Here is a 24,214-nt window from a genome sequence, read left to right on the forward strand (position 1 = left end):
TTCGGTGCAGTTCACAACTCTGCCCGTCGTAAGACCTAAAATCCCTCAAGTTACTGAGCTACACGCCCGCAAAGGTGTGCAGATTATTCCGTGCAAACTATTTCAAGGTCATTTAGACATGCACTACGTCATATGCAACGTCATTGAAATCCTGTCATTCCATTAGTCAAGCGGCGATCAAGGTCAGAAAGAATCCTGTCGCCAAGCCGTTCAGATCTGGCGTCCTTGAACACGATTTCCAGACACAGTGAACGTCAAATGGCTCAGTCAATATTGGAAAAAGCTGTGCAGGCTTGAATCACAAATCATGGTTTTTGCTAGATCATATAGGAAGTTGGATACGGTTTTCTCATTTCATTTTTAATCGTTTCTTTATCCCAGTGTAGAAACCCGCAGATGTCTCATACCAAGTTGGAGGTCATCTGGTGTTGGACTATGTGACCTCTCTCACAGGCAAGTGGTCGATGGCAGACAAGCGTCGGCGGAACCATGCGCGGAACAGGTGCGCAGAGCATGGCGACTCTGACCGACAGCTGACCCACTCTTTATCCTATCACAAAACTCCTGTCGTCTACTTCATACAGAGCGACAGCGTCTGGCGGTATGCTCGGTTGGAGGCGGCCGACCCGAGCGCAGTGAAAAGATGGCGCCACCGTCGGCCAGCGGACGCTCGTCGCCCCAGCGACATCTCGCCATTGATCGCACCGCGGAACGCGCAGTCCATCGCCGCCCACCGGCCGGTCAGCGCCGAGTAACGGGTTCTCAAGGATCCGTCTGGCAGCCAGACGGCAGGGGCAGCCAGCAATCACCGCCACACGCTCGAGGCAAGGTCGCCTCGCAAACCGCGGGGAAGCGGTCAGAGTCCGACCGGAGTCGGCGACATTGACCGCAAGCGGAATGTTTCGCGAGCTTCCGACAAAATATCTCATTACTCTGACCTAGCAAAAAAGCTTGTGACGAACCTGGGGATATGACAGCAATGCTCTTATAGAAACAGATCAAATTCCGCTACCGACCCGGGCACCATCACTTCGTAAGCTCCACCGCACTGGCTTTGCGACGACCGCCTGCCTTGCCGAGTTATTTCAGGACTCCAGCCGTTTTGATGTCAAAGGCAATGAGCCACCTGTCAACGGCCCGTGACACCCGGCAAGGCATTTATCTAGCGCATGCTGACCTTGACGCCGGCAGATGACTCGACCAGCAGCCGGACTATCCGTTGGCCTCTGCCTTCACTGTCCGATAATGGGCGTTACCGACCAGAGGAAGGCGCCCTGAGCAGCTTATCTGGCACCTGCGGCCGGCTGTCGGCCACACGGTCAGCCTTGCGGAGGGCGACGGGTCCGTGCAGCTGAGTATGTATTGCGGTAGCGACGATCCAAGGCGGCGGGTCGGCGGTCGACCGGCGACCGGCCAGCGGTCGGAGGACGCCCGCCCGGCCCGGGCACCGCATCACCCAACTCGACACACGTGTGCACGCTTACCGACGAAACAAACGCGCACAAAGCGGCCCACATGCGACGAGAAAACCGGACGAGGGCAGCCAACCCAAACGAGAAGTGATGGGCGGGGCACGTCGTGCAGGAGCGGCGGGAAGCGTGCGTAAATCTCGAGTAATCCGCGGGCTCTTCCGGCGCCCGAGCAGCCTGACCGGATCAGTCGCTCCTCCTGGGACTGGGCTCCGTACGGCGGCCGCTCGGTCACACCCCGGACCCAGCGACCCGGCGGGCACGAAGTGTGGGCGTGACGACCAGGACGCGATCCCTCACCACAGGGGCGGCGGACGTGTCGCACATCGCCCCCCCCCCCCCCCCCCCCACATCGACCATCACAATGTCGAGCGACTCTGGTAGGGGCGCCGGTATCAGGCAGGGGTGCCACTCGGGCTGGGGCGCCACCACCAGCCCCATCACATCACTGAACACGACAGCGGAGGGCGACCTTCCAGCCAGGACACAGCACACGGGCGAGAACTGACGCAGACACTCCAGCTCCCTCAAGATCGAACCGCCACCATGGTCCCCCCTTCCAAACACACACCCCTCCTCATCCCCCGGTCAGAGTGGCCACTCGGAGCACGTGAGAACAGCGGCGACCCCGCCGGATGAAAACACTGCACCCGTTGCGGTCGCCGCGGCGGGCAGCGGGCGGCGGGCGCGGGACAAGGCGCTACAGCTCGTCGTGGTACAGCTGCTCCGTCTCCGGACTCGGGCGCTCGCACACGGCCGGCGTCTCCACCGAGAAGCGGTACTCGCACTTGGCCGGCTCCGTCACGTCCAGGACGCGTGTCTCCTCGCCGCACGTCAGCGTCACCTGCACACACCGGTAGGGTCACGTTCTGCCTCGACCAGGACGCTTCGATCCGGTTCAGCTCGGCGACCTGGACTCGACGTGACGTTGAGGCATCTCCAACTGACATCGCAATTCACTTGGTACTTGGGAATTAACGACTGTAGATACATTCCGAGAAGTGAGTCGAAGTAGATGGAGACACGCATACTGAGAACTGGCCCAGCCGCGGATTACTTTGGCCTTTGTTCACGGAAAGTTGGTCCCAAGAGGACGTCACGCGAGGGCTTGCTGTAACGGGAATGCAAGCGTCACAGTTAGACATGGTCACAGCGATGGGTCAGAACGCGTCTATCTCAGCAAACACCCGGCATGGAACGCACACACCACAAGAATATTCCCCAGAGAGACGCCCACACAGGTCGTCACAGACACACGCATGGCGATTATTCGAGCTTGAGACGAGGCCACATCGGCGGTTATTACGCATCCGCAAGATTCACATCACGACAGGAAGATCCTCACGAGGAAGGTCGCAAAGTACGGTGACAACAATCACCACGACTATCGCGCAGGGCGACAGTCGGCCTTTCAATAGCACCGCATGAGCGGTGACCGCGACTGGCAGACGCCGGCTGGGCGAGCCGCAGATAAAGATCGGCATTGACGCCTGTTCCACCGACACCGGTGTCGTCCGGAGATGGCACGTGCACCCGTCGGACCGCTTGTCTGCGGGTGGCGGCACGGGAAAATCCGGCCGCTGATTAGCCGGCACCGCTGCGGCAGCCGCCGGTTCACGCCGGCAGACCTCAGCGTTATGCTGGGACCGCGCGCCGGCCTGGCGCCGGCGGCCGGCCGCAGCAGCCCGTCAGCTGGCCGGCCGGGCCAGTGCTGGCGGCGGCGTGACACGGCCGCTACAGGAGGCCACCGGCAGCCAGCTGGGGCTCGCCCGCTCCTTCCGGGCACACGTGGTACCGGCGTATCAGAGGCTCAGCGGCAGCAGGCGGCACTGCCAACGCCGGACGGGCCAGAGGGCGCCGGCGGTCGCCCGCAGACCGCCGTCTGTCCCCCACTGCTGCGCCACCCACTGAACGCCGCGCACGCCACGATGGCCGACTACGAACCAGTAGATCCGCCATTTGGCATGCTTTGGTGACGAGCGTCAGTTAGGCACTCTGGACGAGTGCTTAAGCGCAGCCTCACATACCAGTAAGCATTGTATACTTGTAGGGTACAATCCGGGAGCGAGCCGGACTAAAAAACTGCAACGCCATCAGTAACAGGTAAAACAGAAAACCGACTAATCATGGCCCAGGATAAGAAGGCTAATCAGCCACAGAAGAACGCTTAAATCCAACGGATGCATCAGCCGAATGAAATAACAATCGAATGCAAGTCTTTCGCAGAATGCAGCACTTTCATGATCCAATCAACACAAACATATAGATGCGGGCAGGGTTTCCACCAGCCGCCCGGTCAGGCAGGCGAGCACGGTACATACCGGGACCGCCACTTAAAACTTGTGGACGCATCAGGACACAACCACAGATCCCGCTATCCCCCCCCCCCCCCCCCATCTGAGAACTGACGGAGACGGAACACAACGGACTGCGGAGACTGCGGACGGCTGCGACAGGCTGCATATTGACCGCGGTACACGGCAGAGACCGCAGGCGGCTGCGACAGACTCTAGAGACTGAAGAACTGCAAATACTACAGACAGCCGCGACAGACTGCAGACGGATGCGAAACTGTAGAGACTGCAGACGGCTCAGGCAGACTACAGAGACTGCAGGCGGCCGCGACAGACTGCAGAGACTGCAGACGGCTGATACAGACAGACGGCTGAGACTCCATATTGACCGAGACGGACTGCAGACTGCAGACGGCCGCGACAGCCTGCAAATACTGCTGACTTCCGCGACAGGCTGCAGTGCGACAGCAGCCCGCGGCCCGCGGCCGAGGCATTATTCGCCGTGTGATCTCTGCGATCAGTGCATTGTGCGAGAAGGCTTATCGTTTAGGACGAATGACGGCAATTCATCCTTGAAGACTGCAGCTCGTTGAGTTTCTGGAACCGCTTATAAATCAAGGACGCGGCAGCGTGTCTCCACAACTCGACTGTCACGCTTCTCCGGAGCATGCCAAGCATCTGGGTCACAAGGGACGACTTCGGATGAGTTGACGAACTAATCGCAGCACCGACAGACGCCGCGTGCGACTCAGCAGCGTCGCTAGTTCACCATCCGCACGTCCCGCTCCGGGTGCCGTGTGTGAAGCCGACGCGCCAGCGCTGGCGTCTCGCGCGGCCTGACCGGCTCGGCCGCGCGCCCAGCGGCAGGTCGGCCGCCGGGTGTGTGTCGCACCGGACGCCGACCGCCCCGTGTCCGCATGGCAGCCCATCAGTCAGCCGGGCACCGGCACCCGTCCGCGCCCCATCCTCCAGTCGTCACCGGCTGACACGGGAGATCCCATCACAGTTGCGTCTGTGAGTCAGCCAGAACACGTCAGCCGAACGGAACTCCTCCAATGTCCACATGCATATCGCGGCGTTAGGTAAAATCCGCGGCAAGACGTACACTGCAACGATCTCTATTCGTGACGATAGAACTGGAGGAAAATAATATCAGTTTACAAGTTCACTTAACACATAAAATAACAATATATTCAACGACAACAAAACTGCAGCGACGTCGATAGAACGCTCTTGAATGAGATCAGGCTTAAGTCGGAAAAGGATGTGTGGAATGGGGAGCTAGGTACCGGCAGGGATTATGGTCGGCGGCGGCCAGCCATCAGATGCGGCCACGGGCCTCTTAGTGAGCGATCTCGCTTTCTCAGGTGCGCAATGCTTCATGGTCGGCGGCGGCCAGCCATCAGCCGCGACCACGGGCCTCTTAGTGAGTGGTCTCCTATCTCAGGTGCGCGAGGCTGGCGAGATGCCGGCCGAAGCTAGGGATCGGCCAGAGGAGGGCGTGTCGCGGAACCTCTTACCAGGAGCTGCGCAGTACAGACGCTCCAGTCACGAGGACGGGCGCGAGCCTCCGGCGACGTCCGGCTGGTGGCCTTCTTAAGGCCCTCTGTTACATACTCCGCGTGTCAGAACTGAACTCGCCCGTCGATCAGCTGCGTGTCGGGCCACTTACCGGTGGGAGCGTCTGCCGCCGACTGTTATCAGCTAGGCCTTTTCGATCAGGTGTATAGGACTGGTACAGGCTGATTGTGCGAATCGTGTAACCAAGGTGCTTTTCTATATTCAAATGATATGCTCGTGCGTAGATTGCACAAGACTTAATCGATTAGTTCAACGCTACGTTTAGTGCATATGCTGACTTGGAAAGCGGAAGAGTCATGTTGTGAAGATTTTGTACTAATACATACATACATGCAGAGTAAAAGCCACCGTCATGGCTGGTTGGATGCGAGATGCCGCGCGGTTGAGGGCCTTCGATTGCAGCGACGGTACGATCCGAAGCCTCGCACCTCGAGGACGGGGCGTCAGCAGCGGTGCACCACGAGCCTAGCGCGAGGCAGTGCCTCACGTCACGGGGACGGGGACCGAAGCTCGCTGTTCGTGAAGACTACGGACTATGCTCATCAAGACGGCGGTTTTGCGAGCCTCGTATCGGCGGGACGTTGCGCACAGAGCGCGGAACCGTGGAGACTACGCGATCAGTGCGTTGTAGACGAAAGATGTGATACAAGCCTCCCACAAGTAGCAACTTTAAACAAGACTTCACGGCTGTTATCAAATAAGGCAGGGATTAACAGCCGAGGACTGCCAAGAGTTCCTTTTGCCACCCACTTTCTGTGCCAATTTCTGGAACGCCCAGTTTCCGTGTACAGTTTCCATCCGTCAGGCGGCCTCCCTCCCTTGGCTTATGCATCAAATCTTACGCCAGTAGACCGGTATTGCCAGGAGCACATGCACTACCCCACACATAAAAAATCCGAATCTGAAGGCCTTTCCCGACAATATTGGCATGTTAAGACCAGAACGTTTTCAGTAATCCCTTGATCGCATCCGCCGTAACGACCGTAACGGATCCTGGCACCGACCTGCCAGCCACCACCGGCCTCTCCCGATACGGAGGCCAGAGGGGGGGGGGGGGGGGGGGAGACCGGCGGCGCTGTGTAAGTCAGGGACCGGTCTGGTCAGCGCTCAGTCGGCCACCATGCCCGCCCCGCACCGGAGCACCCAGCTGCTGGCGCTGCTGCTGCTGCCGCTGCTGTGTGGCTCCGCCGCCGGCCGGCCGCAGCAGCCGGACGACCCGACCGGCGACGCCTGCCACACCCCCGAGGGCCGGCCCGGCCACTGCGTCTCCACCGCCGAGGGCAACGGCTGCGCCGCCTACCCGACGCTGCAGTCGCTGCTGGCGGCGCGGCCAAGCCTCTGCCGCAAGGACGGCCCGTACGTCATCTACTGCTGTCCGGACGCCAGGCCACGGAAGCCGTCGCTGACGCTGTCGCCGCCGCCGCCGAAGCCTGTCGCGCCGCCGCCGCCGAAGCCGGCCGCGCCGCCGCCGCCGAAGCCAGCCACGGCGCCGCCGCCACCGCCGTCGAAGACCCGGGTGGTGACCAGCACGTCGGTCAGCGTGGTGACTGTGCGGCCCACCACCACCGTCACGCTGACCCAAGTGGTGACGGTGGACGTGGCGAACACGCAGACGGAGCGACTGGTGGCCACGGCGCCGCCCGACCGGCAGCTGCAGCCGCCGCCGGCGCCGGGACCAGCCCGCCGGCCCGCCGCAGCCATTCGGCCGGTCCAAAAGCCGGCATCGGCCGGCAAGACGGTCCCGACGACCGCCGAGACGGCGGCGAAAACACGGAAACAGGCGCCAACGACGGTGAGGCCGCAGCAGACTTCACGCAAGGCGGCACAAAAAACCACACCGCGACAGTCAGCCACGGAAAGGCCAAAGACTGCCACCACGAAAGCGGTGGCCACCACGAGCAAAGTGGCGCCGCCGGTCAGGAAGACCGCGCCGGCTTCGACCAAGCCCACCGCTCCCACGCGGCCATCAGCGGTCCTGGCCACGGAGCTGACCGCCCCGACCGCGGGGCGGCCCGCGGCGCGGCCCACCCCGTCCACAACCCCGGCCCCGACTCCGGTTTCAGCACCGACCTCAGCTCCCACGCCGGCGCCGGCGCGGCTGGCCGGCCGCGCATGTGGCCGCGCCGGCGCGCCGTGGGCGGCGCTGGTGGGCACGCGCCGGCGCTGGCTGTGCGCCGGCGCGCTGGTCGGCCGCCGCCTGCTGCTGACGGCGGCGCGCTGCGTGGGCGGCCGCAGCGCCAGCTCGCTGGCCGTGCGGATCAGCGACGTCAAGCTGGCCGTGCTGCGTACGGTGCTGCACCCGCTGCACGACGGCGGCCGGCACGACCTGGCACTGCTGCTGCTCGACGACAGCCCGGCCAACGCGGCCGTCTGCCTGCCGGCCGTCGGCGGCAGGCCGGCACGTGCGCTATTCGCGCTCGGCCGTGGCGTTAGCCCGTTCGGCGCGGCGCCGCCGGCCGGCCCGCTCACCACCACGCCCATGAAGGAGATCTCGGCGGTCGACTGCGACGCCGCGTTCCGCGTGCTGCCCACGTACCGGCGCGAATTCCCGCTGGGCGTGGGCCCCAGCGAGGTGTGCGTGTCGGCGGCGGTGGACGACACGCCGCAGCGGCGCTGCCCGCAGGACCGCGGCGGCCCGCTCGTCTCGGTCGACGCGCGCGGCCGCTTCCAGCTGGTGGGCCTGATGCGCGAGGCGGCCGGCTGCGGCACGCCCGTCTTCCCCAACCTGTACACGCGAGTCGCCCTGTACGGCCGCTGGATTCGGCAGGCGGCGGCGCAGCTGGCGGCCAGCGAGCTCTGAGGCCGCCGCCATCGCCGTCGCCGGAGCCGCGCCGCGTCACGCCCGGGGTCAGGGCGCGCCGCGACCCAGCGCCGGTGACAGCTGCCGGGGGCGACGAATGTGCCACGTGAACGAGGTGCTCGCGACCGTCTGCGTCATCGATGCACAATACATTCTACAATACCTCAAGCGAGTACCTGGCTTCGATGGGCTATGCCACAGGCAGCTTCCGTCTTGGAAGGGAGCTGCGAGGACGCGTACCCGCTCTTACAAAAGACCTCAAGCCCAGTCAATTTAAGTTTTGGCGTCCGTCCCGTCACTGGAAATACAGCATATTTACGACCATTGATTGGCATCGTACCACTAGCAGAACTGAAGGCCGTGAACACGGATCATATGGGTACCACGGCGCGTGGCCACCGCCGCCGCGGCTCGGTGCCAACACTGTAAATCCAGGAGCTTGGTTCAGACAGTCGGAGAGGAGCAGTGAATGGGACAGTGAGCACTCTGCGCTGAAGTGTGTACCTTGTCTGCGAGCCTGCCCGGCACAGGCGGCTGCGTTACGAGCAGCCCGTCTCTGCGGACCCTCGGTCGGCGCGTCCGTCGCTGACCTGGCCGGCGCCGGGCACGGCTCGACGGCTCTGACCGGCTCAGCCCCGCCCGCTGGCGCGCCACGCCGGGCTCACGAGCGTTCGTCGAACCGCGCCGCCACCGCCAGCATCCCGGGCCACGGCGTCATCGGAGCGCTGCGGCCCCGAGCGAGCGCCGCGGCCCGAGCAAGCACGGCCCACGCCGGCGCTCCACTGGCGGTGCCTAAACGGACTCAAAGGGACCACCCGTCCGGCACGCATGCCCACGCGTGTGTCGCAATATCCGAATCGATGAAGCCACAAGCCTCACTCCAGCCTTACCAAGATCCTTGTCGACGGCGGAGGCATTCACAGGGAAACCCAACTACAGCCCGACATTACCGGGTCGTTCATTTGCGAACCGGCGCCGTCCTCGCAATGCCGCCGTTCAGAGGACAAAGGCCGCCGATCAATCAGCGGGTCGTGGCCAGGACGCGGCCGTCCCACGGCAGCGACTCGGCACGTCCGAGTGGGCGACCGCCCGCGGTCGACGCGCCCCCCGCCGGCGGCGCACTCACGTGGGCAGAGCGCTTCGGGCCGTTCCAGCACTGCTGGCCGTTCTCGTACAGCTGGCGGGTGTAGCCGTTCTGGTCGGGCTGCTCCCACGAGCCCCACTTGCCCAGGGACGTCTCGACGCCGCCGCTGCGGGGCTTCTGCGACGCCTGTGGACCGAGCGCTATCAGCGGCCGCGCCCTCACTGCCACTGGCCGTGGGGCAGGCACTCGGCACACACCGCAGTCGCGACATCACTCCAGGGACGTTTGAGCAAACACCTGGCGTGACGGCGCGTGAGGCGCCCGGTCACACCAACCATCTGCAGTTCAATCGCGTCATCTACGCGTGCGGTTATTGCATAGGCCACAGGGAGCTAACCACCAGGTAACTCTGACACCCCAGCGAACCGCCACGCCGGAACGAGAACTGACTGAACGATCTTCGTTCGCGCGCGGGGCGAAGAAAAACCGGACAAACCGCAAACGTGACGCCGCCATCCACTGCTGCCGCTGCAATCTACTCCTGCCTGCTCCACCACTGCAGCAGCCGGGACGCCACCTCCCCATCTCACTCACCCTGTCGAACATGCAGAGCTTGTACTCGTATTCGCGGTTCTCCAGAACGAAGCACTCGTGGTAGAGGCCGGCAAAGGCGCGTTCCGGCCCCAGGTCGAGGCCAGTGAACGCCTCCACACCGCTGATCTCTCGAAGGATGGTGCCCAGCTGTCCCTCCGCCTCCTGCAGCTCGGATCGGGCCAGCTTGGCCGCTGCCGTCGGGGAACACCCGTCACACAGAAGCCAGACAAAGTGTGGAGGCCCGCAGCGCCTGCCACCGAGTGCTGGAAAGGCTGAAGCACGGCGGACATGCGAAGCCGACAACAACCTTACCCATTCCCTCCTCGGCACAACAACGGGGGGGGGGGGGGGGGGGGAGTATCCCTGATGCCGGGCAGTGTAGGGTCGTGCCAGACGCCCGTGGACGCGCGCGTGGGCTAGGACCTTCGTTTATTGTGATCTGGCTTTTGTGCTACGTAACAGAAGGCATGTGAACTGCTGCCCGGATATTACAGTAATAAGACTACGAATGGATAGCTTCAGAAAAACACAATAGCCAAAAATGGGAAAGAACGTCAGGCGGATGTCACCACACGCTTCAGCGCACAAAAGGTAAAAAATATACACACAACGCTCACACGTCTAAATAACCCGCTAATATCGAAAGCCCCCCCCCCCCCCCGCCCTCCCCGTGGCACGTGGAACCACAAGCGAATATCGCGGGGACTGCTGCGCGGTCACGCTGAGGCCACTCTGTCAGCTACAGACGGGCCTGGTCAGGGCGGCGGTTTCAGACAGGCTCCAGGGGAAGGGGCCTGCCTGGCCTCTTTTGGTCAGGGGGCGGCGGTCAGACAGGATCCCTAGGGACGGGGCCTTGCCCTGCCGCTGTGGTCAGGGGGGCGGTCAGACAGGATCCAGGACAGGGCCTGCCTGGCCGCTGCTGTGGTCAGGGGGCGGCGGTCAGACAGGATCCAGGGACGGGGCCTGCCTGGCCGCTGTGGTCAGGGGGCGGCGGTCAGACAGGATCCAGGGACGGGGCCTGGCTGGCCGCTGTGGTCAGGGGGCGGCGGTCAGACAGGATCCAGGGGCAGGGCCTGCCTGGCCGCTGTGGTCAGGGGGCGGCGGTCAGACAGGATCCAGGGGCAGGGCCTGCCTGGCCGCTGTGGTCAGGGGGCGGCGGTCAGACAGGATCCAGGGACAGGGCCTGCCTGGCCGCTGTGGTCAGGCATCGCAACAGGAAACCACAGGGTCATCGGGTAATACCGTAGCGAGCCGTGTATACGCAGCCTTAAATGCAATCAATCACCATCAATGCCTCCGCCTCAGTATCTGGCTCGCACAGTGACAGCATTTGTCCAAAATAAACGTTGCGTTTATCGGAATCTGTGCGTACATTCGTGCCTGCGTGTGTGTGCTGTTTATACTGTGTATCGAGACCTACATCTTCACAGATCAAGTGAATGGGAACACAAACACAATAAACAATTTAAATCAAACACCGCATCAACTCTCGGTGGCACGCTTCACTCCTGGTCACTAAGCTCTGGTCACTGAAGCCTGGTCATCCGACCATCAGTGGAGCGTCGGACAGCTCCGTGCGGCGGGCCGCGGGCGGCGGGCCGCGGGCGGCGGGCCGCCGGCCGCCGGCCGCCCCCGCCTCCGCCCTGGTCGCGGCTCTGGTGCCAGCACGTACCGTCCACGGCCGCCTGGGTGGCCTCGTCGTACTCAGGCTCCGCGGCCGGCTCCGCAGGCACGCTCATCCTCCTGCGGTAGCGGTCAGCGTCCAGCTCGCGGTCCTCGTCCTCGTCGGAGTCCTCGTCGTCCGGCGACTCGTACGGGTCCTCCGTCAGCAGCTGGCGGCGGAGGACCGGGCACGGTCACGTGGCCGACGGCGCAGCGAAGCGTCACCTCACATAGTTACACAAATGGACGGTGAAGCAGGTGCTAGAGCCTGATCAGCGCAGTAACTGCACACAGCAGAGGCTTCGCGCACGTGACGTCACGTGCCGGCTTGACGGTCGGAACACTGATTCTTATGGTCCTCCAAAGAAGAGGAAGAAGTTCCCTTGCAAAGCGCATAACATGTCCGGGGTGTGCTGTAGGCCGGGGACGGCTGGGCCGACCGAAAGCCCTGCTGGGCGCGGGAAGAGCAGCGCCGCAGAGCCGCACCTCCTCGTCGTCTTCGTCCTCCTCGTGCTCCTCGGGCTGATCGGGCTGATCGGCGGTGTCCGTCGGCGGCGGCGGCGGTGGGGTGGCCTCCCCGTCCGGCACGTGGAGGAGCGACTTGAGCAGCGGCCACGTGCTGCTCACGAACTCCTCCACCTCCAGCTGCGGGAACAGAAGCCCGGATCAGCGGATAGCGCTAATGGGCGGCCCGCCAATCTGACCAGCCTCAGCAGGAGCGCCAGTGTGGCGTGCTGCGATCTGAGGCTACCGCGCCACTTCTCGTAGACAATGAGTTCAAACCAAGGCGGGCTAAGCTCATTTGAGAGAACAGTTATCAGCGGCTCAGGTAAGACGGAGTAAAGAGAAACGAATGTGCTTGGAGGGTATGTAGGTGACAACGATGCACATGAAGAAGTTTGTACACTTATCAAACTTATTTTACCACCGTAAGAGCAAGACATCGGGAAAAACGTTCCAAGTTAGGAGTTCTGATGTTGAGTTTACAACCTTCAATATACCAGGCGCTAAAGGCAAATTAAAGAGTAGTAGTTGTAGTGCTAAGCAATGACTGTTGAGCAAAACAGCGTAGTTTAACCAGTACCTCCTGGTATACTAAAAGTCATTAACTCAACAAAAAAGACAGCTTTGGGCTGACAATATCGAAAAACCAGGGCTTAATGGCCTTTTTTATTTCAAGTACATCAAAAAAGACCACAAACTAAAAAGATTCAGAAAAGCCATCTTTGGAGTGTTATTCTATCAATACTCCCTCCCCCCCCCCCCCCCACACACACAGCCTGGCCCCAATACAGAGCCATACGCAGTAACAAGCCCTTCAATACGGCGCCGTTCTCCTGGGCTCCACATGCGCTCACCTCGTCCTTGTTCATGGTGATGACGTCCACCTCGTCCTTGGAGACGGTGCCGTCGGCGTTCCTGTCCAGCCTGCTCTCCTGCTGCAGCTCCTCCGCCGTGAGCCTGACACGGACACGACGCCGAGTCAGCCCCGGCGGCGGCGGGCGGCGCAGGAGCCAGCACGCGTCACCGGCACACCATGGCGGCATACACATCCTGACACAACCGACGGGGACTTACGGTCGACTGGTCCCAATCGACTGGGGCTGGATGACCGGAGCCGGGACAGCGGAATAGCTGAGCCGGCTTACGCTGCACGGCCTACTGTGCGACAGAGCGCGCACCACCACCACCAAACCGTCAGCGCCAGTTGCCTGGCACGTATTCGAAGACCGTAGGGTCAGAGGCGGAGGGCGAGCGTCCAACACGAGGAAGGCGTGCGATCCGCGATGAGACCAACCGCATGAATCAAGTGCGCCGCTAGTAAATTTTGAATGCCTTTCAGGCTTATGATTGGAAACATTTGATCTGTGGCCTTGCATGTGCAAATCCTTGCACGCGGCCCTGACTCCTTCCCCCCGTCTGCTCACTTTCCGTCGGCATTCGCGTCCAGCCGGGTGAAAGTCTCTTCGGCCTGCTGCTTGGAGGCGGCCTCCTGCTCCTGTTCCTGCTGACGGCGCGCCTCCTGCCAGACCTCCAGCAGCAGTCGCTCCTGCTCCTCGGCCGCGTCCTTGGCCGCCTCGCGCTGCGTCTTGATGCCTTCGGCCACCTCCTGTTCGCGGGCCAGCTCGGCCAGACGAACCTGGGGACGGATAGGCGGCCGATCGATGTTGAGCGAGAGATGGGAGGGGAGGGGGGGGGGGGGGGGAGGGGAGGCGGGGCCCACGCGTCGCCTGCAGAGTAAAAACCCCTCCCCGAACCGGACAAGCCTACCCGAGGACCTACCCACGCGCGACCCGTACCCATGCCGCATCCAGAGGGCACGTCTGACGATGCTCCGGCCACGCCCAGTACCGCCCGAGGAAATCAGCGTCAACAAAATGTTACTCGGCAAATGACCGGTTGGTATCGTTTCAATAGAGCGAAAACAAGGGAAGCTACTGCCTCACCTACTCATCGCAAAGAAGGCAAACCCTTCACCCCAATGCAATGAACGTCAATGTATACCATGCTTGCGTATGCGGCCTGGACGGCCTTCTGACCTTTTTCTCGTTAAGTTTCTGCTCGCCCTGCTCGATCAGCTTCAGCTTGACCTCGTATCCCCTGAGGCGCATCTCGTTGAGTTGCTGCTGGCGGGCCCGCGTCTCGGCCCCGAGCTCCTCACACGTGTTGGCGCACGCGCCGCTGCTGTATTCGTCGGAGCCGTCGCAGCAATCTGGCGACACCGGGCCAGACAACGGTCAGTTCGACGGGCTCACGTCTGGCTGCATCGGAGCCAACGGCATTGCATGCATTGCATTTCCGGAAGCGCATAGCCTCGACGTAATCAAACAAGCAATGCGCGATGAGTGACCCTGCCAGCAGTCCTGCCTACCCCAGTGGACACGCACTGGACACCCATGAGGTGGCCGGAGCAGGTCCTCCACTCTAGTAGCCGCGCGCCGTCACCCTGTCGGCCCTCCCGGGGCCACGAGAGTACCGGGAGGTAGCCGCTCCTCTGACACCCCGTCACCCTGCCGGCCCTCCCGGGGCCACGAGAGTACCGGGAGGTAGCCGCTCCTCTGACACCCCGTCACCCTGCCGGCCCCCCCGGGGCGACGGGAGTACCGCGGGACAGCTGCTCCCTTGACACCCAGTCACCCTGCCGGCCCTCCCGGGGCGACGGGAGTACCGCGGGCAGCCGCTCCCCTGACGCAAGGCCGCGGCGGGGTACGCACCGCAGACGCCGTCGTTAACCCAGGCCGAGGGCACCTCGACGGCGGCGTGGCCGCGGTTCGGGCAGTAGAAGTGGCTGCTGGCGCAGGCCGAGGTGCCCGGCTCGTCGCTGCCGTCGGCGCAGTCGCAGTAGTCGTCGTTGATGTAGCCGAACGGTACCGTGTCAGAGCCGTCCAGACAAGTGAAGGTGTCACTGCTGGTGTAGAGGCTGGCGCGCGCCACCGACACGCCGCGCGGCAGCGCCAGGTCGGCCAGGCCCCCGCCCGCCAGGCTGGCAACGCACAGCAGCAGCAGCAGCGGCGACATCGCTGTCGACAGAGGCGGACGTCAGTCACGTCGGCCCGGCCGTGCACGACCCTCGCCCGCGCCTGCGTCTGCCCCGACAGGAGGCCGCGCGCCGCGACAGTGGCAACAGCCCGCCGGTGATCGTGATGCTGGCGCGGGACTCTTTCAAGGCATTCTTTGCCGTTGACGCCTGCGCTCAATCGCGCCGCTTCTGCCGCCACCTTCTGGCCGGCCGATGAAGCTGTCTCGGTGGGGCATCGCTGCCGGCGCTGACTGGAGATGTCTGGCGCGACCGGGACGCTACATGCCACGTGTGCTGCATGATGGTAGGTGCTTGTTGAGGGTACAAACTGCTGTAGATCGAACGTAATGTTGTATTTTCAAGAGCCTCTGCTGCAAGGCCACCATGAATATGTCGACGGACAGCCGAGTACGAGTTCGCGTGAGGCACTGGCGCACAGAGCCTCCACACGTTTCATGTGGAGGCTTTACGAATGGGTTCCGGCGAATGCCTCCAAAAACGAACGTGGCTATTCGAACGTCCGACTGTTTTGGTCAACACGCGTGCATATGCAGCAAAACAACTATTGTACGATGAACTCATCAAAAAGAGCCCCAATGGATCACACACTTCACCGCACAACAAGAGTGCCCGGCGCCGTTAGTGATCAAGGCGAGCCGGGGAACCCCGATCACTAGAGCTCGAGCCTTCCCGGCTGCCTGCTCCCAGGCCCTTAACAAGCACCTCTTCTGCGGGCGCCACCTTCCATGGTAGGAGCGTCGGTCACCCGCCCCCTGGTCAAAAGGCCGCCCTCGCTTCTCAGCGCCTGGAACACAGCCAGCCAGCCACACGATCGGCTTCCTGTTGGTCTACCCCGCGTCAGTTCTCGGCGCCAAGGCCGGCGGCGGCAGCCTGGGTCCCCTGTCCCGTGACGCCGTGGCCGCCCTCGCCGCTTGGCGCGCCGCTGTCGCTGCCGGCCGCCCGCTCTGCGGTCAGGTGTCCACCGGCTTCGCTGACCAGCAGCGCCAGCCGGGCCCGCTCGCGCAGCAGCAGCTCCATCTGGCGGCGCACGTGGCGCGAGCCGTGACGCAGCTTGTGGCTGGTGTTGACCAGCCGGTGCGCCTGCAGGAAGAGCGCCTCAGAGCCAGGTTGCTGCTCGCCGCCGGCCGCCGCCAGCCGCTCGGCCAGCTCGGCAAACACGGCGTCCTCTGTGGTAGCGCTCTCCACATCATCCGAAATCTCTTCATCCGTGGGCATGCTCGGTAATGTGATGTCGATCTCGGCCTTCTTCATGCCAGTGAGTTTGCGTCAGAGCGCGAAATTCTTTCTCCCTCTCTGTAGCGAAATTACTCCCTCTTTTTCTTTCTCTCGCTCAAAGCGCAGACTGTCTGTGAATGAAGATAGATGTTACATGCAGTGCCTGAAAGGACCAAATGTGCAGTGCTGTGGACAAGTGTTATCTGTCGGTGAGACTTTCGACATTTGGCTGCATGTTCCTCCTGCACAAAATTGTTGTATACTCATCCTCATCAGCATCACGTTTATGAAATAAGGCATGCAGCGATATGTCAGCGTGAACAAAAAAGACGGCAAGGCAAAAGCTTCAATGAAAGCACCTTGCCTGAAATAGACCATAATAAATGCCAAACCGTCACCAGCGCCACGGTACGGTTCGCTCAGCTACTCAATGCGTCTAGATGGTCAGTCATCACACGCCTCACCGGGGATACCACGTGTATGTGGTATGGTGAGGGGTCATTGACAACGCTAGCGGTCGGTGGACGGTCTGAATTAATCAGAATATTTTGACAATGGTGGGCCACCATCCAACCGTCACCACCGCTGAGATATGCACCATGCCATAACAGCCATAGATGAGGTAACTGGTCTCCAAAATCGGCGTGCTAACTTTGAGATATGCTATCAGATAGATTGTTCTGTTGCTCTATATACTTTGGGCATGAGAGGACATCACGACGAATGTTTTAAATTTGGCGCCCATACCGACCAGGATTGGCCACACCGGCCACACCGGCCAGGATTGGCCAGACCGGCCGCACCGGCCAGGATTGGCCACACTGGCCACACCGGCCAGGATTGGCCAGACCAGCCGCACCGGCCAGGATGTTCTATGAATTATAAATGTTTGAGCAGGACATATCTATTCATAGCCTGACATTCAGAATAATTCCTCCTTTTGGTCGTACCGTGGAATAATGGAGTAGATCGGGCCGTCCCAACCGCTCAAAGGCTATTTTTGAAGCCAGGTGGGTGAGGTGTGTGGTTTTGTGCAGTTCATCCCATCGCTTACTAGTTCTTTTCAAACTTGATTTGCAGTAAGGCGACGTGCGATTAGAGGCTGCAGTGTAGCTGCGCCCACATTTTTAAGATCTCTGTTAGTATCTTGAGCGCGGGCATTTCGCACGTTTGCTATGACGTAGTTTGGCGTACGTTGTCCTGGGTCGTTTATTTTAGAAAACGGCGTCAGTCGGTGTACATGCCACCTCACTGTCAGTCTATCCTCTCCTACCTCAGCTCGCAGCTCTTCGGACAGCGTTCTGAAGAGGGCCCCAGTCACCAGGCTCGCGGCTCTGTTTCGTGGTGCTTCACGTCTGATCGCGCCCCGCGTTGTGAAATGCCCGTCGTAGATGGTGTCGCTGCAGTCAACAAGAGGTCCAACGTATATCTATTTGTACTCAAGAATGAATTTTGGTATGTGTTGGGCTATCAGCTAAAAAGCCTAAGTTTATTCATACTTGGTGGCATTATTTATTAATGTGTTGGTAAAAACGGAGAGCTTTGGACAAGGGCACGCCAAGGCAAGTGTGAGCGCGATGGACTGGTATTGGGCCACCTTTAAATGTAAGCAACGGTGAATGATGCTATTGTGTTTGTGTAAGAATGTTCTGTTTGTTGGATTATTTTTGTGGTACTGCATGTGATAGCCTGTTCTCGACCATATTTGTATATTTCGTCAGTCATGTTAGAGTGAGTGCTCGGTCACCAAGTAAGTCAGTCATTGTGTGGGAGGCATACAGAGAGGCATTGTCAGTTGAGATCTAGAAACTGATAGCCCTGGTAACCCTTATTGTATCTTGATTACACTTAACATATAAGAAAGGCACAGCAATTGATACTGTATATCTCATCTCATTGATCATACTCAACTCATCTCAACTCATTGATCATATCTAAGGAGTGCCTGCAAGCAGCCTGCATTTCTTCATGACTGGACACAGCTGGGCAGCTGACCCTGAGGCTCCTTATTGATCAGTGACTCAGTACCTGCAAAAGCCCCTGCATAAGGTAATCAGGAGGAGCATCAGGTGCTCAGTTCCCCATGTAATGCACTTGTGGTTAACAAACTAGGAATGTGGCCTTCCACAGACTGAGGGGAACTGTGAGAAGGGTCCACCTGGATCATTGGAGTGATGCTTTTGTAGGAAAGGGAAATATGGCAGCATGCCTACTTGTATAGGAAACTAGCATGCCTGCTGACCTCAAATTATTTCTTTGTATCCTGTTTGGCTTGGGAGGGTTGTTAAAAATGATGATTTGTAATATGAAGATTTGTGATTGGGGAATGTGGCCAGCTTAAACAAATATAAAATGTTCCTCATCTTATAACAATGAGAAGTTAGCTTCTCATCAATACAATGACATCAACTGCACCAATACATGATATAATATATTAACCATAGCATATATAAGTGGACATAATAACATAGAAGGGATTAACATACATAAACAGATGATAGCATCATGCTTGACTGACCAGGTCACCACAGCAACCATTCCATGCTGTTGATGGGGGGTGCACTAGCTCATCTAATTAAATAGTTATTTTCTAAGAACTGGCTGTGGGATAATACCATTATAGTGATGATAATGATCGCTGGTCCTGGAAGGTACAGTGTCACTAGTGTGCATCTCTTTCCTGCTGACCACAAGATCCAAAAATCAACCAGGAATTGAGTTTCCTGAGCTTATCTCAACTTTTTCCCGAATTACATTCCATTCAACTTTTACATATTTCCATTCCACCAAGCAACTCATTTGTAAAAAGTTTGGCTGGAGTATTATACTGTTTCTAACAGCTAGACTTGAGCCCAGAGCAATCAGCACTATATTTACTAACAACTTTCCCATCCCATCACACAGTAACATGTTTCAATTGCTGCTGCAGCATGCCACCAAGAATACAAGTTCATACCAGATCATTTGCCATCCATATGGGTCAATATATAAAATACTGGTTTATAGCTTGTACACACAAATGTATCACTCCTTAGCACTGCATTAGTGCTTTGAATAAAAATGTTTCATGTACACAAATCATAAAAGACTAGGTTCCAAAACAAAAGTTTTGGGAACATACTTTCTAGATGCCTGATGTAAAATTCCTTTAAAAAAGGATTTAACACCTTGACTCACTCACTGTGTCCATACTCAAAGGCCATTATAGATGGATCAAGTCACATTTTATGTGGGTTTGAGACCAACAAAAATGTTATGCAAACTACTAAAGAAATTGAAGTGTGATATCAAAATAACCAAGAACTAATCACTATCTCATGTCACAATTTTTTAAAGGAATCATTTCTATGTTGCGGGTTAGCCTGCTATGGCCAGCTGCATAAAGCCTTGAACAATGTCCTTTTGCTAATTTTTTCAGAGCATTTCCTTACCATACTCTTTTTATTTCATATAATATCTTCACCTTGATGTAGCTCAATGAGTGATGCTCATTTGCAGGCCAGACTATGGAAATGCATGATATGCTGGATGTGTATCACATGCAGCAACATTACAGGAAAATTTTAGATGTGTGTGCACTATAAATATGGGCCCTCTGAGCTTGGTGCATTGTCACCAACAATTTTAGGGCATACAAAGCCAAAGTTTCTGGGAATTCTGATACTGAGACAGAAAATTTCCTGCAAAACTCATCAAACATATTTTCACATCACCATGAATTAAAAATTCCCCATAATTTGAGCTTGTTGGAATCTAGGCTTATGTGAGCACAAGGTTGAGCATACTGATGTTGCATCACCATTTGGCAGGAAGGATGAATTTAATTATAAATTGGGTTGCAGGCTGCTGCATTACAAAAGGTGATGGGCACAGCCAGTGTGCGAAAAATAATACCATATTTGTGTTCCTCAAATGATATTGTCACATCACACCTAAATCTACAATGTTTGCTCTCCCATCTGAGGATCCAAACTAAAAATATGCCCCAGTTAATGCTATGACTTGTCACCTCCAAGGCTGCACTCAATTGTAATCGCAAAAATAAACTGCAAGCAAAATGATTGAACAGTTTCCACATCCCAGGCATACCAGTCAAGTTGTGGATTCCTGGAATGATCTTGCTTCGGGTAACATACAACACAACATTCCAAAAGTGGGTGTAACAAACATTTTGATTTGGGAGGCTGATCCCAAAAATCATAAAGAGAATGATGCCGGTTTTCACGAAATGAGGGTGGACTATGACTTGCGGTCCACCGTTGTTTTGCCTGCGCTCCATGCGGTCAATCACCGTTACGGCAACCTTACAGGTAACAACAGTGTGCTGGTGGGAACGCAACAGGCAAACATGCTCATCTTTCAGAACAACCAACCTAAAATCCGATGTTGTCAGCAAAAGTATTCCGTTGTACTCCTCCCCCGCCCGCTCCACTCCTTGCAGGAATGTGCCCCGGCGGCGTAAATATCCAACTCAACGCAACTACTGCGCCGGCATTGTGTAACTTACGGACTATCCGTTACCAAATACTTTACCTTACCTTACCTTATGGTGATCGGGAATTGCAACAGGCCACTAGGCCTATAGGTCCCAGTCTCGTCAGGCTCCCGGTCCGGTAACCAAACAGTCTCAAATTATGAGAAGATTCAGTGTGGGACGTTGTACATGATGTCAGCCCAGTGCGTACCGAGCCTTGACTTGAACTGTTCAACTGAAGTCGACGACACGACCGGGTGAAGAAGAGCGTTCCAGTCGTTGACAACCCGCGTGCTGAATGATTTACGACGGACGAAAGTCCTAGCTCGAGGTTTTCTGAGCTTCCATTTGAGTCCTCTCGTCACCTCCGAGTTGTGCCTTGTCAGGAACCCCTCTTCCGACGGCGAGATACCTCGGTGAAATAGCTGGTACACTGTTACCATGTCTCCCCTACTACAACGATAGTACAGTGAGGGCAACTGAAGGAGTCTGAGCCTCTCAGGGTATGGCTGGCGCCTCACTTCATGGACAAGCCAGGTAGCTCGTCGCTGAATCCGTTCCAGCCGCTTCTGGTCCAGTTTGTCGAACGGGCCCTAGATAGCGTTGCCATATTCTAAGTAAGGACGTACTAAGATCTTAAAGAGCATTGGCAACGTGCGAACATCGATATTGGCAAAGGACCGCCTCACGACCGCCAGCATCTGGTTGGCCTTGGAGATCGCTTCCGCCGTCTGCACGTGGAACTGGTACCGGTAATCCACGAAGATCCCGATGTCATTCTCGGTGGCCTCAACCGCGATTTCGGCGCCGTCCAAGAATTACGTCAGCGTCGGGTTGCAGTTTCCGATGTGCATTATTTTGCACTTTGATGCACTAAAGGGGAGCAACCACTCCTTTGACCACTTGGCCAGGGCGTCGAGGTCAGCCTGCAGAGGTGAAATAGTCAGGGGCCTCGGGACACATCAGCAGACTTTGGTGTCCTTCGCAAAAATCTTGACCACGCTTCGCACTTGTTTTGGCAGATCGTTCACGAACATTATGAACAGCGTTGGTCCAAGTACTGACCCTTGCGGGATGCCGCTGACGACGGCGGCCCAGTCCGACTTCGAGCCCTGGACCCGCACTCTCTGCATCCGGTGGGTAAGGAAGGCCCTGATCCAGCGTAGCAAGTTATCTCTCGCACCGTAAGCATCAAGCTTGGAGAGCAGACGGTTATGGGGAACAAAATCAAAAACTTTGCTGAAGCCCAGGTACGCCACGTCTACCAGCTCTCCATCCTCTACCGCGGCGCTCCAATCCTTATGACCTATTACAGCTGGGTGGTACAGGACCGCTTAGGGAGAACCCCATGCTGGGTTGCATGAAGAAGTCCAGACTCCGAGAAGTGATTAAGTAGGGCACCACGGACGAAAGTTTCGAGTATCTTGGAGAAAATGGCAGGAAGGCTCACTGGGCGGTAGCTCGCTGGAGATTGTCGGTTACCCTTCATGAGGGTCGGGATTACCTCGCCAAGTTTCCACTTCAGGGGGAGCCTTCCGGATGCCAAATATTTTCGGAAACATGCTGAGGGGTGCTGCCAGGACATCTGCGGACTCACGAAAAAGCCTTGGATGGACATCGTCTGGCCCAGGGGCGCTCGAGGTCTTCAGAGCGGCCAATTTCTTTGCCACTGCCTGGGTAGAGATGGCCACGTCATCCAGTAACGGTCCAGTAAAGTTGCACGGAAACACAGGCATGGCGCTAGTCCCTTCGTCCGTAAAAACGCTGGCGAAGAATTTACAGAGGACATCGGCCTTCCCTTCGTTACTGCTGGTCAACACTCCATCATCGTCAAGAAGGTCTTCTACCCTGTGTCATGTGCGTAGTCTAGAGTTGGCGTACCTCTAAAAGGCCTTGGGGTCTCTTTTCAGGTCTGCTAATAATTTAATCCCATGCTCTTTCCGAAGGTACCTGGTCAACTTCCGCAGGTCATTGCGACAACGCACAAACCTGACATGGTCCAGAACGTCCTGAGGCCGCGTGTACGTTCGCCATAGTCTTTCCTCAGTCTTCTTTAGTTGCATGGCCCTTGGCTTCATGTATAAGTTCTTCTTAGGTTTAGTCCTTCTCCTGACGGAGCAAACCTCAGTAGCCCTGGCAATTCTTTCCTTGAAGAACTTGTAAGCATCTTCGAGGCTCAGGCTCTCCATCAGGGACCAGTCCATTGACCTGGGAGTGTCAGGCAGATGCTCATGATTTGTGTGTGTCAGCTGGCTGGGACGAGGAGTTTGTAGCCCGGAGTAGCAGACCAAAGTGTATCTGATTACCACATGGTCACTGTTACCTAGCCCAGACAGGTATTTGACTTGGCTCACCACGCCCTCCTCATTTGTGAAAATGAGGTTCCAAATGTTGTTATTGTCGTCCTTAAGCTAGCACACGTAGTTTGCCAATGGAGGGTATGATTCTTTTTGCGGTTCCTTTTGCCAGTATTTTATTTTTGTGGCAAGGAAACACGGTGTTAATTTGCCCAAGGCATTCTAACAGTGGAACTTGAATGTTTAAAAACCTTCATTCTAAAGGCAATGCTTAATGGGTACACTTGAAACAATGCATTAACACCCGTCCGGGGGCGGACTGGATACCCTTCGCACGGGTGGGAGGTCAATTTGACTCCCCGCGATCTCGGAATCTAGACACAGCAAATTTACAGGATGTGTTGACCTGCACGTGAACTCATTTAGGTCAAAGCTTCAGTTTCCTAGGTCATGACCTTCTGCTCAAATAATGTCAAACAAGGTAAATTCTAGGCTGGTCTCCAAAGTGCTCCCAGAACCTAGACAACCATTTCTAAGCAAAAGGTCACATGCTCATTTAAGTTCAGTGACCTTGTTTGACCTTTTGAAGGTCATTGTGACCAAAATCACTCAAGATCGATCTGAGTTGCGCATTTTAATAAGCAACAAAGATTACGCTGGGCAGTATGTTCCTAAAAACAAAATGTTGACCTTGGTCATTTTAGGTCAATGACCTACTCTGACCTCCTCTTATAAGTCCATGGAAGATGTACAATGCGGTTCCTGCTATCACTTAATTCGAAATGAACACCAGAAACTATCCCATACAGCAAACCCTAGAGTAATAAAACAGGTGGGTTTTGACCTCGGTCTGACCCTCATACCTGACCTTAGGTCAGTGTAATTTGCCCATTCAACAATTTGTTGTGTTGCCTAAGAAAGTATATCAGAGATGTATGGCTTCGTCTAACGTTTTTATGCAAACTTTGGCACGGCTACGCCGCACCGTTCGGTGACAATTCTGGAAAAACTTTCGGAGGGTTCAATCAATGGAACCCCTGCCTCACCCGAGCGCGTGCTAAGGCTACATGACCCTGCTTAAATCAACTGATGCTTCTGATCACACCACGTATGACCCGCGCTTATATCACGAGCGGTGAAACGGCCGGTGACATGGGGCTGATATGGGGCGGGGAAGGAATGAGGTTAAACCCCATTTCCCCT

The 24,214-nt window shown here is 57.5% G+C and overlaps 2 protein-coding genes across 2 annotated transcripts; both read right to left on the reverse strand.

Annotated features, from left to right (window-relative positions):
* Nucleotides 1–1,342: 1,342 nt before the first annotated feature.
* GCS2beta (glucosidase 2 subunit beta) lies at nt 1,343–20,676 on the reverse strand. Its single transcript, XM_037231035.1, has 10 exons — nt 20,614–20,676; nt 14,700–15,005; nt 14,025–14,197; nt 13,413–13,624; nt 12,843–12,945; nt 11,971–12,129; nt 11,495–11,654; nt 9,823–10,013; nt 9,271–9,414; nt 1,343–2,313 (listed from the first exon to the last, which is right to left on the reverse strand). Exons 2-10 carry the CDS (start codon nt 15,001–15,003, stop codon nt 2,170–2,172), a joined length of 1,590 nt encoding a protein of 529 aa, XP_037086930.1. The 5' UTR covers nt 15,004–15,005; nt 20,614–20,676; the 3' UTR covers nt 1,343–2,169.
* On the reverse strand, nt 15,339–20,584 carry LOC119107551 (uncharacterized). The gene is made up of 2 exons (XM_037231036.1): nt 20,330–20,584; nt 15,339–16,371 (listed from the first exon to the last, which is right to left on the reverse strand). The coding sequence occupies exon 2, from the start codon at nt 16,274–16,276 to the stop codon at nt 15,863–15,865; it is 414 nt and encodes a 137-aa protein (XP_037086931.1). The 5' UTR covers nt 16,277–16,371; nt 20,330–20,584; the 3' UTR covers nt 15,339–15,862.
* Nucleotides 20,677–24,214: the final 3,538 nt, after the last annotated feature.

This window comes from Pollicipes pollicipes, unplaced genomic scaffold (assembly GCF_011947565.3).
Source record: "Pollicipes pollicipes isolate AB1234 unplaced genomic scaffold, Ppol_2.1 Scaffold_6686;HRSCAF=7923_pilon_pilon_pilon, whole genome shotgun sequence".
NCBI classification, from domain to species: Eukaryota; Metazoa; Arthropoda; class Thecostraca; order Pollicipedomorpha; family Pollicipedidae; genus Pollicipes; species Pollicipes pollicipes.

Excerpts from the sequence above, each read along its gene's own strand:
- LOC119107551 (XM_037231036.1), bottom strand. The coding sequence starts at position 16,276 with ATGAAGAAGGCCGAGATCGACATCACATTACCGAGCATGCCCACGGAT.
- GCS2beta (XM_037231035.1), bottom strand. The coding sequence starts at position 15,003 with ATGTCGCCGCTGCTGCTGCTGCTGTGCGTTGCCAGCCTGGCGGGCGGG. Across the intron at positions 10,014-11,494 it reads CACCCAGGCGGCCGTGGACG|CGGCCAAGCTGGCCCGATCC; the intron begins GTACGTGCTGGC and ends CCCCGACGGCAG. Across the intron at positions 9,415-9,822 it reads AGCTCTGCATGTTCGACAGG|GCGTCGCAGAAGCCCCGCAG; the intron begins GTGAGTGAGATG and ends CTCGGTCCACAG.